Here is a 14,805-nt window from a genome sequence, read left to right on the forward strand (position 1 = left end):
GAGGCAGAACTTTTATTATGGGCAAGGGGGGATCAGCTGACCGAGCCGATCAGCTGACCCAAGAGCTGGTAACTATTGGTTGATCGCTTAGGGGTGGCGCCAGAGAGCACTACTCTATATATAGTTACTGCTGCCCAGTCACAAGTTGTCTGCCGTTGCGAACACTACGTGGAAGCACTCAGACCTTAGTCAGATCTAACAGTGTATTTGAACCAGGAGGACCTGGGAATTCACACTGAGCCAGTTAACTTGTATTATTGCTCTGTATATGTCAGACTAGTTCCAGGGTGTAGAGACCACGGACCTTACACCCAGACTAGGCATTGTTTGATATCTGTTATGACTTATTGCTTTCCTGACTATTCCTCTGATCACTGATTCCGTACCTTGCATATCTGATTTTCCGTTGCCAAACCCTGCTTGCCTTGGATACCGAATCAGCTTTCTGTCTTTGTACTTTGTCTGTCCGTGTGTTGCCGACCTGGCTTGCCCGACCTCTAGAGCTATCTCTCCCCTTAAGAGATAGTCTCCGGATCAGATAGTGACATCCACCTTCTGGTGTCACTCACCCTCAGGTCCTTCCTACCTCCAGCCTGACTCCACCCCTTGGAGAGTCTCAGGCTGCTGGAAGGTTCCTGTACTCTCTAAAGCAGTATTCCCTATACTGCCTAAAGATCACCTGCTCATCAGGTGTGTTTCTCAAAGTATTACTGTTACACCAAACACTCTTTTATATACATAGGTGTCCAGAGGTTAGTAATATATCTGTATTATCTGTGATTCTGCAGATCATCAATAATCAGGTATATATCTGTATTCTTGGTGATACTGCAGATCACCAATAATCAGATTCTCTCTGCGTGCTGACACCGATCGTTACAAAGATTTTGTACTTTTTCTGGATCTATAACAAAATTTCTGAGTAAAATATGTTTAAAACAAAGTGAAATAAAAAAAAATATATATGGTACTTATCCGTTAGCCGGGTGCATCCGGCAGGTGGCGCTAATTATATTAAAAGTTCACATAAAGCAGAATATAACCCTGCATTTCAACTTTGCTCTGAAACATTATTTACAGCATATTATATGCAAAAAGCATTTTTTTTTACTAGACCAGCATTGAAAGGGTTAAGCACAGAGGTTTAACCTCCCTGGCGGTTAATTTTTTTTGCCAAATTGTCAAAAATCCTTTTTTAAAAAAAAAAAATTTTTGCTTTCGTTTCATGTAAAGCTACCAGAGTGGTAGCTACATGAAACACCACTAGAGGGCGCATGTGTCCCTCTAGTGCGATCGTCGCCGATGTAATGTCAGATATTGCAGCCCGGAAGCAGCCTTCCTCACTGAGTATCGCGCATGCTCAGTGGGAAGTTAGACATTATTTAGCTGAAATATCTCCGCTTCCGCACCACGTACACTCCCGAAATTTTCAGGGGAGGGAGGGGACCTCCAGATCCAGCTCTGTGTCGAATTGCAGCCCCCTAGCCCCGGTAGTTCCCGAGATAGGTTTGCTGCAATCAGTCTCGGGAACCAGTGGGCTCGGGGGCTGCAATTCGGCACAGAGCTAGATGTGGGGGTCCCCTCCCTCCCCTGAAAATTTCGGGGGTGTACGTGGTGCGGAAGCGGAGATATTTAGGACGTTTCACACGTGGCTGCACAATGTAATGGGGCGCAGGCTCCTACTGCGCATGCGGGGCTGCAGAATCTGAGAGGCTGCAATAGTTGACATGACACCGGCATCTATAGCAAACAGGGGAACGCGTATATAACGCTTCTCCTGTCGCCATGGCGACAATCGGGATGACGTCATGGACGTCAGCCGACGTCCTGACGTCAGGCACACCCGATCCAGCCTATAGCGCTGCCCGGAACTTATTGGTCCGGGCAGCACAGGGCTCTGGCGGGGGGGGGGGCCCTCTTTCGCCGCTGCGTGCGGCCGATCGCCGCAGAGCGGCGGCGATCAAGCTGTGCGCGCAGCTAGCAAAGTGCTGGCTGCGCGCACAGCACTTTACAGCACAAAAATCGCCCCACCAGGGGCTGAGATTTCCCCCTGCGCGGCATACCGCCAGGGAGGTTAAAGTTCTGTGGAGAGATATGCAGAAGTTCAGATTGTTACATTCTATTTAGTTAAATGTATCTATTGAGAAATGTTACACTCTTTGGCTGTCCTCCAGCTCCTACTCAGTCAGAGAGAGTGAGTCACATTCAACACTTAGATACATTTATGTAAACAAAATGTATTTATGTCAGCTTCCGATGCCTCTGCAGAAATCTCCAGGAACCTTAAAGCTCTGTGTAACCCTTCCAATGCTGGTCTAGTAAAAAAAAAAAAATGCTGGTTGCATATAATATACTGTAAATAATGTTTTAGAGCACAGTTGAAATGCAGGGTTATATTCCGCTTTAACAAAAAAGTGTTAATGTAACCGCTTGTCGGCAGGTGGCGCTAATTACATGAATACTTGACGTCACTTAAAATGTTAATGTTGCCGAATGTATAGTGTTTGAAGTGGCCGGCTCGCTGCGGTTTAATGTATATTAACCACTTGCCGACCGCCCACTGCACAGAGGCGGCCGGCAAGTGGATCCCGCAAGGCCCGCCGCATGCACAGAGGCGATGGTCCTTGTACGGGCATGGGCGGAGCGATCGCGTCATTCGCCACCGTCATCAGCCACCGGCGCCTGGCTCCGCCCCCTCGCGCTGTAACCCGCCGGCGGGTTACTAGCACCCGGATCGCCCGCATACAAAGTTCTATGAACTCGCCATACTCCTAACGGAATACCTTGGGGTGTCTTCTTTCTAAAATGAGGTCATTAGTGGGGTTCCTATTCTGCCCTGGCATTTTAGGGGCCCTAAACCGTGAGGAGTAGTCTTGAAACAAAAATGACCTGTGAAATCCTAAAGGTACTCATTGGACTTTGGGCCCCTTAGCGCAGTTAGGGTGCAAAAAAGTGCCACACATGTGGTATCGCCGTACTCAGGAGAAGTAGTATAATGTGTTTTGGGGTGCATTTTTACACATACCCATGCTGAGTGGGAGAAATATCTCTGAAAATGGACAATTGTGTGTAAAAAAAAAAAATATCAAACAATTGTCATTTACAGAGATATTTCTCCCACCCAGCATGGGTATGTGTAAAAATACACCCCAAAACACATTATACTACTTCTCCTGAGTACGGCAATACCACATGTGACACTTTTTTGCAGCCTAACTGCGCTAATGGGCCCAAAGTCCAATGAGCACCTTTAGGCTTTACAGGGGTGCTTACAAATTAGCACCCCCCAAAATGCCAGGACAGTAAACACACCCCACAAATGACCCCATTTTGGGAAGTAGACACTTCAAGGTATTCAGAGAGGGGCATGGTGAGTCCGTGGCAGATTTCATTTTTTTGTCACAAGTTAGCAGAAATGGAAACTTTTTTTTTTTTTTCTTCTTTTTTTTCTTTTCACAAACTGTCATTTTCCGCTAACTTGTGACAAAAAATAATATCTTCTATGAACTCACTATGCCTCTGAGTGAATACTTTGGGATGTCTTCTTTCCAAAATGGGGTCATTTGGGGGGTATTTATACTATCCTGGAATTCTAGCCCCTCATGAAACATGACAGGTGGTCAGAAAAGTCATAGATGCTTGAAAATGGGAAAATTCACTTTTTGCACCATAGTTTGTAAACGCTATAACTTTTACCCAAACCAATAAATATAGGCTGAATGGGTTTTTTTTAATCAAAAGCATGTTTGTCCACATTTTTCGTGCTGCATGTATACAGAAATTTTACTTTATTTGAAAAATGTCAGCACAGAAATTTAAAAAAAGTAATTTTTTTTGACAAAATTTATGTCTTTTTTGATGAATATAATAAAAAGTAAAAATCGCAGCAGCAATCAAATAGCACCAAAAGAAAGCTTTATTAGTGACAAGAAAAGGAGCCAAAATTCATTTAGGTGGTAGGTTGTATGAGCGAGCAATAAACCGTGAAAGCTGCAGTGGTCTGAATAGAAAAAAAGGGTCTGGTCACTAAGGGGGGGGTAAAGCCCGCGGTCCTCAAGTGGTTAAAAAAGTGAGTTAATTAAATGACAAATAAGCCGGCGGCAATGTAACAGATCAAGCCGCCAGCTTCGTGTCTCGCTCTCCTCCCCCTTTACCTCTCCTATAGAACACCGGCAGCCCTGCGGGGGGACACTCGTGTCCCCCCAGAGTCATTCGTCGCAATAAAACAAGCAGGATTCCCTGCCGCGACGAACGACTCTGGGGGGGGACACGCATGTGTCCCCCCCCCCCCCCCCCTCCCAGTATTGTATAGGAGAGAGGGCAAGTGGGGAGGAGAGCGAGACACGAAGCCGGCGGCTTGATCTGTTACATTGCCGCCGGCTTATTTGTCATTTAATTATGTCACATTTTTAATATACATTTGGCCGCAACGAGCCGGCCACTTCAAACACTATATACATTCGGGAACATTAACATTTTAAGTGACGTCAAGCATTCATGTAATTAGCGCCACCTGCCGACAAGCGGTTACATTAACACTTTTGTGTTAATGTGAACTTTTAATGTAATTAGCGCCACCTGCCGGATGCGCCCGGCTAACGGATAAGTACCATAAATATATTTCTGTTTTTTTTTTTTTTTGTTTGTTTTTTTTCTAAAGAATTAAATTTACTAGCAAAAATGTTACTGCTTGTAAAAGCCCATATTCTGCTGAATCCAAAATATAAGATCTCTTTAGGTAGCTAGGTATAGGTGCCGCCAGTACAGGCTATAAGTGCAGCCAGTATAGGTAGCCTGGAATAGGTGCTGCCAGCCAGTACAGGTAGCCAGATATAGGTGCAGGCAGTATAGGTATCCAGGCATAGGTCCTCCCAGTATAGGTAGCCAGGTATAGGTGACACAGAGGCAGGGGGACCAACATCATCCTCCCTCCTTCTCCATGGGCCCCCTTCCTGAGTCCCCCTGCAGAGCTGGCGCAGCGGTTTGGTGTGTAATTCACTCACCCGATTGCTCACTCCATGCGCTGTCCACTCCGGCAGCAGGCTCCTCTCTTGCGGCACGATCTCTGTATGACACGTAGCAATCATGCGACATACAGAGGAACAGGAAGTAGAGAGGAGTCGGCTGGGACAGCCGAGCGATTGAGTGAGTTAATTACACACCACACTGCTGCTCCAGCTCTGCAGGGGGGCATAGGAGGGGGCCCATGGCGGAGGAGGGAGGAATGATGGCAGCCCCCCTCCCCGCGTCTCCCACAGGAAAAAAAGCCAAAAAAACTTACTTGGTATGTGGAGTCTTTGCCTGCCATAACATACTAGGTTTGTGCTTGGCAGGCAAAGGGTTAATGGGAACCCGAGGTGCGAGACCTATTTATTTACTTTTGAATAATGCACATTGCCTGGTTGCCCCACATTACTGTAACTGCTTTTTAGTTGCAATTTTCCACTTGGGAGCTGCTTACTTTTCAACTCTTTTTCATCCAGTTTAGTGGGATGGCCTTACTCACTTCATAATTATAGACTATAGTACTATGCTCCTAGGTATTTTTGTTTTGTATACATCTACTGACTTGTGCCTGTCCACATCTTTATCCCTGAGATCTTTTGCCAGTGCCTTGCCTCCTATAGTTTTGAGTTTAGTTTCATTTGCACTACCAAGAATGCACTTTGAGTAGCTGTTGAACCTATCTAGCCAAATTTTAGTTGATCACATGTGGAAGCCAGTTAGCTTGGCGGAGCAATGGAGAATGCGATTAGTTACACCTGACTGAGTCAACAGGTGTTTTCTTAGAAAGGTAGATGATGCTTTACTCATTTTGGGAAGTTCTTTTGCTGTTAGAAGTTGCATTGAATAAATCCAGCTGGAGAAATATTTTGTGCGTCTCAATTTCAGCCTGCAAAGCGACAAAATGTGAATATTATTCAAGATGTTATTCTTTTGTATGCCCATTATTAGATATCCCGTAAACCTATCTTTCTGTGGGGAAGGCGTTCTTGTTCATGGTCCTCTGTTGATCTAACAAGAGTGTGAACATATTTTTTTGTTTTTTCCTAATCCAGATTATTAGGTGCTAAAATGGCACTTCATGAAGACTTCTCTTGCCTGAAAAAATGTGCAATATCATTAGACATTTTTGTCTCACAAATTCAGTTTAGTCACCCAATTTGTTCTATCAGGGTGCCCATACACTGTAAACTCAAGGGCACTTGTTTGTCCTATATGACGTCAAAAGAAAGAATAGGGGTTAGATGTCTGTGGACTCCAAAACAGACAGGAGCACCACCAAATGTCTACAGTTAGGTTATTGCAAGTTTAACTATGTAATATTTCCAGTATTATACCATAGGCCGCCTGTTCATTGCCTTTCAAAATTGCCAGTCAAAAACTGTCAGTTAACGACATTTTCTTGATTATTCTCCTGACATTAAATGTTGTACAAAATGGGAAAGAAATCATTACATAACTTTCCGGAAGTAGCTGCTTTTATCAACTATATATTAACTGGAAAATGTGCTAATGCATATGGCATTCAGAACTGTGGGCATGGACACATGGCACGAATTCTGGTCCACGAACTGTCTTAGGCAGCAAATATCGTCCCCGCTCTACAAGCGGCTGTCTTTGGCTTACAGTGTGCCTTCCTTCACTCTTGAAAGTAAACATTTACACTAAACTGAGAACTGTATTTTCACAGTGCTAGTTTGTTCATCATATTAGTCTCCACAAGTTGGTTGTAATTTGAATTTCCTGATTCCAGTACAGATGATTGGCACAGATTGGAGGTTAGAAAGCCCCCACCCACCACCTTGACCCCACATTAGGAGTAGACTATCTAAAACAAGAGAAAACCAAGGCAAAACAAAAGTAGAAGACTCCTCCCATCTCTCCACCCCAGCCTTCATTTTTTTTTTCTTTATGTATGTTTCTTATCCTACTTAAAATGGAAGTGAACTTGTTTCTTTCTAAAGCCTCAATACTTGTTCATTTAGTGCTCGGTTCCCCCTAGCAATACTACTGGATAGTGTAATGGTTAAGGGCTCTGCCTATGACATGGGAGACTAGGGTTCGAATCTCGGCTCTGCCTGTTCAGTAAGCCAGCACCTATTCAGCAGGAGACCTTAGGTAAGTCTCCCTAACACTGCTACTGCCTATAGAGCGCGTCCTAGTGGCTGCAGCTCTGTCGCTTTGAGTCCGCCAGGAGAAAAGCGCTATATAAGTGTTTGTCTTTACAAATCCTGTCTGGAGTTGGTCTTAAACTAGCAAAAAATATAAAATTATGGTTCGTTTAGCATTGCCCCTGGGAGGTGTTGTGGATGATATGTAAGCTTATTTCTTACATGGCCGAAGATCCCTGGTAGACTCTGTTTACCTGTCACGGACGATTGCGGGGACGCAGGCGCGTCCTGGAACCGCCCGTGAAGAAAAGCGATCGCACTCGATTCTCTGCGTCGATTGCGCTTCAAATCGATAGAATCTGGATTGAGTGTGTAGGAGGTCTGCAGTCCTTTCTTAGCAGAGGAATAGCATCACCTTAACTGCAGGATGGCTCTTTTGATATGCTAGTGAGCCTGGGCCCAGAGAGTCCCTGGCTTCAAGCTGTGCTGATGGCCCATCCATCAGGTATAAGGTGACAAGCAGCTGGCAGGAAGACTGGCCCTGTGACTGCTGATCAAGTCAGAGGTGTAAACTCAAAGTTGTCTAAGCAGATTTCACATTCAGATGTTAATTGAAGGAGCCAACAGGCCTTTTCATAGACAAGAAGCAGACACAGCTGGACTCCAGTCAGGCTGACTCCGGCCTTAGCAGGAAGAAATGAATGTACAATATAATCTTTTGCCCATTTACAGAATACAATAAATAGGGTGGTTATGAGAGCGGTATCATTGGATCCGTAGGGTCATGCTGGATCTCTTGATACCAGTCGAGAGGGGCCCGGGGCCCCTACCACCCAGGTATGAATCTACTCAGGACCCTGATCTGATGCACTAGCCATGTCAGGTATCATATTAATCTGTATTTTCCTCCAAGTATGAAGCTGTTACCCCCCTAAATGTAACGTGTATGGTTCAGGAGTTACAGCAATTCATAAGTTTAGCTCTAAAATCTCTCAGAGGGAATGAACTGTCATTTGCTGGTAGCTCAGAGGGGGCTGGCATTGCCACACCCCCAAACCAGCTTCATCAAAAGCACAGAGCCAGCAGGCGGGCTGGGTCCTCCACACTGAAACATCTTGCACTCATCAGATGCCAGCTTGAGGATATGCTGGCATCCACCTGGTCTGAACTCTGGACTTTGAAACCAAGGACTTTATGATTCTTCCCACAATAAGGACATCTTTCCAGGAACTAAGTAATTTTCTCCCTTCTTTTATTTTTCATACTGGCTATTGCTGTTTTCATAATTGTTGATTTTCATAATTGTCTGTATATATTAATTATTTATATTGCGTGAATAAACGACTTTCTCCAAGTCATTCACTTTCCGCTACCCTGCTTATCAGCACACACAGAAATGATCCCGGGTCTCTGAAGATACGCTACTGTTTGTTTGTTGTTGGCTAGACAGAATATCGTGTGTTTAACCGTTTTATTCGCAGGATTAGTCAGTCAGTTAGTGGGCCCCACGGTCCCATAGTAACCGCGGTGGTGGCAGTTTACTCTGAACCAGTAGGTGACGTTGTAATCACCCGTGTCTCACAGGCTCCCTTCTGAGTTGTCTGCGGCTAATTCTTAACGGTTCCTGCGCATTGACTGCGACCAGAGTTCGCACGATCTGTGCGCTGGCACCGTTTAGAAGGCTAAGTGCGGTCAGCCACTGAGGGCTCCTGTGACAGTGTTAGGCAGCGGTTGGATCTGTGTTGTGCTGAAAGTATCTGCGATAGCGCTAGCGCTATCGAGAAACGAACTAATTCGTTGGTGTAGCTGGAAGGCAATATATTTTTTATATATACAGAGAGACTGTGTAGCCAGTACCCCTTCCCCAAAGTTTTATTTTATTTGGCATGGAAATGTCCGGGAACTACCAGAACATGTGCCTAGCAGACCTGGAAAATCTTTGCGAAGAGAGGGGCATTGGCATCCTCCGCAAGACAAAACGGGACCTGATAGCAGACTTGTCCAGATGGGATGCCCAGCAACTGCGGGAGCCGGGAGTGTCCGCTGAGGTGGATACCAGCCCATCTGACAATCAAGGGGAACCAGAGGCTGAAGATCTTAGGCGTACAGAGGTTGAGCATCCTGCGGGCCCTGTTGCAACAGTTACGCCAGAGACTGTCAGTATGGACCCCAATCCCAGAGTTTCTGACATTACTCGCCCGGAACTGGCCAGTACTGGACTGTCCATGGGTGCTGACCCGGTAATGCAGCAGGCATTACAAAAGCTGATGGAGACTGACCTGGAAAAGTACATGCAGTACATGGAAGCACGAGAGGAACGGGAGCGGCAAGCTGCTGCTGCTGCTGCTGCTGAACGCCACGCAGAGAGGGATGCCGCTGAGCGAGAACGGGAGCGCCAATCTGCAGAGGCGCGGGAGAGACGACAGCATGAGCTCGACATGGCAAAGGTTCAACAGGCCAGCCGGAGTTCACCGCCCAGCCTCCCTGCTGAAGGAGCTGCAGCACCCGTAAGTGCAAAATTTAAGTTTGCTAATATTGAAAAAGACACAGACATTGACTTGTTTTTGCGGTCTTTTGAAAAAGCATGCCGTCAGTATCGTCTGTCCCAAGACCAGTGGGCCAGACATCTGACACCTTTGCTGCGCTACAAAGCGCTTGATGCCTTCGCAGAATTGCCTGCGGAGAAGGATAATGATTATGCTGCTATAAAAGACGCTATCATTACTATGTACCAGCTGACGCCAGAAGCCTATCGCAAAAAGTTCAGGGCCTGGCAGAAAAAGTCTTCTGATTCGTACCGAGATGTGGTCAGCAGCTTGCTCACCACACTCCGTCAGTGGACTCTAGGCCTCACCAAAGGGTCTTATGGCGTCCTGGAGGACTTGATAGTCCTCGAGCAATTTCTGAACATTTGCCCTGCTGATGTACGACAATTTGTGTTAGAACGCAAGCCGACTTCAGCAACTGTCGCTGCAGACCTTGCTGAGACTTTTGCAACTACCCGGGTGGCTGATACACGCAGAACTGTCCCATCCAGCTGGAGAGGAGGTCAGCCCAATACCTCGGCAGACCCTCCTGCCCCTGTGAGCCGTCCGCCACAGAGGCCACCCAGCGCAGCTGCTGCACCCAGGCCCGCAGCGCCTGGGGAGGTCACGTGTCACTACTGCCGCCAGCCCGGACACATGAAATTCGACTGTCCGGAGCGGAGACAGACACCACCAGCACCTGGATCATCTGCATCACCTGCACCTCACCCACAGCAGAGGCAACCCGCCAGCGAACCACAGCCTGGATCATCGGATTTTGTCCTGTTTGCACGCGGACAGGAAATCCGCGACCGAACCGACCAGCAGCAACTTGTTAGAGTGAACGGCAAAGTTGTCACCGGATTTCGAGACACCGGAGCTGACATCACGTTAGTTCACTCACATCTTGTGCCAAAGGAGAGCATCAGCTCCAGCCGATCCCTTGCCCTTACTGGAGTAGAGGGCACCCTTTTCCACATAGCCCACGCCAGAGTGAAGCTGGATTGGGGAGTGGGAGGGGTCCACGAAAGGGTTGTTGGGGTTATGAAGGATCTCCCAGTCCCTGTGTTGCTAGGGACTGATTTGGGCAAGCTTGTGTCCTACTATGAACCTGCCACGACCGCCTTGTCGCTCACGGAAGGAGACGGACTCTCCACCCACCACCAGGTACTTTATACACTTGGAGGAGCACCAGGGGGAGGTGGGTTGAATGTGCCCAGTTCAAGGGTACCAGGTTCAATAGTGCCTGCTTCAAAGGCACCTGAGTTTGAGGTACAGACTGTCTGTTGTGACGATGCTGTAACTGTACCTGAGTCTCCTGTACAACCTGTCTGTAATGAAAAAATGTCTATACCTGTCAATGTCATTACTGCATGCAATGATGATCTGAGTAATGTCCGTCTGTGCCATTCTGACAGTGTACCTGTGCTAGCAATACCGCGCAGCTGCACTGCTCAGAACCCGAGCTCAGAACAGGTGGAGGGGGTTCCGGCCTCCTCCCCCTCCTCTGACCGCAGGGATGAGACCTTTCAGCCGCTGGCCTCGTGTGACATGAGCCAGTTGGCTGAAACTGACAGCGCCGTATTCTCAGCCGCACTACAAAGTGACCCAAGCCTGGAGGTGCTCATGCAGCAAGCCGCTGAGCCCCTCGCAGACGGGGCCGCTTTCAAGGTGTACTGGGAAGGTGGGAGACTGTACAGTGAGTCTGCACAGCCCCCTACAGGTAGATCCCACGCGAATACCAAATGGCTTGTGGTACCGAGTGCGTTCAGGGGACATGTGCTGAAATCCGCACATGGTAATCCTCTGACCGGGCACTCGGGTGTCCGCAAGACACTCGCCGGTATTCGGAAACAGTTTTATTGGCCCCGGATGAACAGGGATGTAGCCAACTACTGCAGGGCATGTGCCGTCTGTCAGGAGCTGGGAAGGTCCAGGGATTCCCGCGGGGTTCCCTTAGGTCCACAGCCACTCAGCAGGGGAACCCTGCGTGGGCTGGCTGTTGACCTAACCAACCCGCTGCCCGTTGTCCGCAGTCCCGGCAGACACCACGTCCGACTGCAGTGGCGCAAACGCCCTGTCCAGAACGGTCCATGTTGGGTCAACCCTGAGGGTAGCCGACCGCGACCGGTCCAGGGGAACCGAGCCACAGGCTCCAATAGGTTTTCCCGCCGTACCGGCAACTCGAGGCCCGTCAGCCAGGTTAGCGGCGCCGCCACACATCTTGCGGATGAGTGGCTAAGCCACGGACAAGGGGGGGGGCTGTCACGGACGATTGCGGGGACGCAGGCGCGTCCTGGAACCGCCCGTGAAGAAAAGCGATCGCACTCGATTCTCTGCGTCGATTGCGCTTCAAATCGATAGAATCTGGATTGAGTGTGTAGGAGGTCTGCAGTCCTTTCTTAGCAGAGGAATAGCATCACATTAACTGCAGGATGGCTCTTTTGATATGCTAGTGAGCCTGGGCCCAGAGAGTCCCTGGCTTCAAGCTGTGCTGATGGCCCATCCATCAGGTATAAGGTGACAAGCAGCTGGCAGGAAGACTGGCCCTGTGACTGCTGATCAAGCCAGAGGTGTAAACTCAAAGTTGTCTAAGCAGATTTCACATTCAGATGTTAATTGAAGGAGCCAACAGGCCTTTTCATAGACAAGAAGCAGACACAGCTGGACTCCAGTCAGGCTGACTCCGGCCTTAGCAGGAAGAAATGAATGTACAATATAATCTTTTGCCCATTTACAGAATACAATAAATAGGGTGGTTATGAGAGCGGTATCATTGGATCCGTAGGGTCATGCTGGATCTCTTGATACCAGTCGAGAGGGGCCCGGGGCCCCTACCACCCAGGTATGAATCTACTCAGGACCCTGATCTGATGCACTAGCCATGTCAGGTATCATATTAATCTGTATTTTCCTCCAAGTATGAAGCTGTTACCCCCCTAAATGTAACGTGTATGGTTCAGGAGTTACAGCAATTCATAAGTTTAGCTCTAAAATCTCTCAGAGGGAATGAACTGTCATTTGCTGGTAGCTCAGAGGGGGCTGGCATTGCCACACCCCCAAACCAGCTTCATCAAAAGCACAGAGCCAGCAGGCGGGCTGGGTCCTCCACACTGAAACATCTTGCACTCATCAGATGCCAGCTTGAGGATATGCTGGCATCCACCTGGTCTGAACTCTGGACTTTGAAACCAAGGACTTTATGATTCTTCCCACAATAAGGACATCTTTCCAGGAACTAAGTAATTTTCTCCCTTCTTTTATTTTTCATACTGGCTATTGCTGTTTTCATAATTGTTGATTTTCATAATTGTCTGTATATATTAATTATTTATATTGCGTGAATAAACGACTTTCTCCAAGTCATTCACTTTCCGCTACCCTGCTTATCAGCACACACAGAAATGATCCCGGGTCTCTGAAGATACGCTACTGTTTGTTTGTTGTTGGCTAGACAGAATATCGTGTGTTTAACCGTTTTATTCGCAGGATTAGTCAGTCAGTTAGTGGGCCCCACGGTCCCATAGTAACCGCGGTGGTGGCAGTTTACTCTGAACCAGTAGGTGACGTTGTAATCACCCGTGTCTCACAGGCTCCCTTCTGAGTTGTCTGCGGCTAATTCTTAACGGTTCCTGCGCATTGACTGCGACCAGAGTTCGCACGATCTGTGCGCTGGCACCGTTTAGAAGGCTAAGTGCGGTCAGCCACTGAGGGCTCCTGTGACAGTATTCAGTTTCTTACATTTGGATTGTGGTGGGATGGGAAAGAGATGTTCAGCTACCCACAGTAGAGCACCCTGGACAGTCTCTGTTCCTTATGGCATCTTGATAGTTTGTGAGATGGAGTACAGGGCACCTGCACATTCAGAGATGGCACGGAGTTGCCCTTTCAATTTACTGTTGCAGTGCATGCAGGCATGGTGACCCAACTTGAGCAAGCACAGACCATGGCTCCGAGCAGATTTCTCTTCAGCCTGATGGTGCTTCCTCAGTTTTATAGAGCAGTTGGGATGTTGTAGTTCGGCACAGCAGGATGACTAAGTCTGCGGATAGCCATTCCAGCCAGGACATTCACCAGAAAGGTTCTCCAGACATGTATTGTCTTCCTATTCTGGCCATGACATTTCTAAATCCTTCTCCTGGGACAGATACATGGATAAGGTGTACGGTTTGTTTTTTTGTTTGTTTGTATTTTGCTTTTTTTTTTTTTTTTTTTAAGGTCAGCGTTTCACTGGGAATACTAGCCATTGGGGACCGCCGGGCCGTTTTAGAGGTTGTCGGCTTTCCACCCTCTGTCTCTCTCATGAGGTGTTTATTTTAGTTCATTGGGCACAAATGTCATAAGTGGTGTAAAGTATTAAAAAAATATTTATGTATTATACTAAGCTACATATTTCAAACATGCCAGACCTCGAATTTGAAAAGATTAGGGGATGTATGGTAACCTGATAAATTGTAAAAATATATTTTTCACTAGGAACCCCCAAAGCCGACCCAGAATCTCTTTAAACCTGGAATGAAGCTGGAAGCTGTGGATAAGAAAAATCCTTTTTTAATCTGCCCAGCAACAGTAGGTGATGTGAGGGGAGAGGAAATCTTTATAACATTTGATGGCTGGAGAGGAGCATTTGATTACTGGTGCAGATATGACTCCCGCGACATCTTTCCGGTTGGATGGTGCAGTATAACTGGAGATTCCCTGCAGCCTCCTGGCAACTACAGTAAGTGGCTAGATGCTTGCTTTCACTATGCTTGATGTAGCACTGTGAGCTTAACATGCAATAAGGTAAAAAGCCTTTTTTTTAATTAAATGGCTTGTTAACACCACAAATGTAGTGTCGGAAAGGCGCTCTAGCTCCATTTTTGGCTATAAAGGTGCCCATAAAAATAATTAGAATTTTTTTTTAACAAGACTAGACCTGCGTTCCTAATGTGGCTATAGACAAAAATTATTAGCTGGCCACTGTGGCACATTAAATTGAAAGGTAATGTCCCATATATTATACTTAATGTGAATGTAGAAGGGAGAATCGCTCATTATGATCAGTCTTTTCTGTGAGGTAGGTCATCTTATCTGTGTCTGCTGGTGCCTAGATATACAAATTCTTTTATCTGAACCAAGATGTGGCATAACCTGCATTTACAGTACCATACAGTATACATACA

The 14,805-nt window shown here is 47.1% G+C and overlaps 1 protein-coding gene across 7 annotated transcripts in view; it reads left to right on the top strand.

Moving 5' to 3' along the window:
• The window catches only part of LOC137546335 (sex comb on midleg-like protein 2), a 118,145-nt gene that overhangs the window by 39,046 nt on the left and 64,294 nt on the right, over window positions 1-14,805 (top strand). For all 7 annotated transcript variants that reach the window (XM_068268649.1, XM_068268648.1, XM_068268653.1 and 4 more), the window contains one exon: window positions 14,117-14,360. In XM_068268649.1, the coding sequence (XP_068124750.1) occupies window positions 14,117-14,360 (244 nt within the window). The remainder of the gene's footprint in view (window positions 1-14,116; window positions 14,361-14,805) is intronic.

This window comes from Hyperolius riggenbachi, chromosome 2 (assembly GCF_040937935.1).
Source record: "Hyperolius riggenbachi isolate aHypRig1 chromosome 2, aHypRig1.pri, whole genome shotgun sequence".
NCBI classification, from domain to species: Eukaryota; Metazoa; Chordata; class Amphibia; order Anura; family Hyperoliidae; genus Hyperolius; species Hyperolius riggenbachi.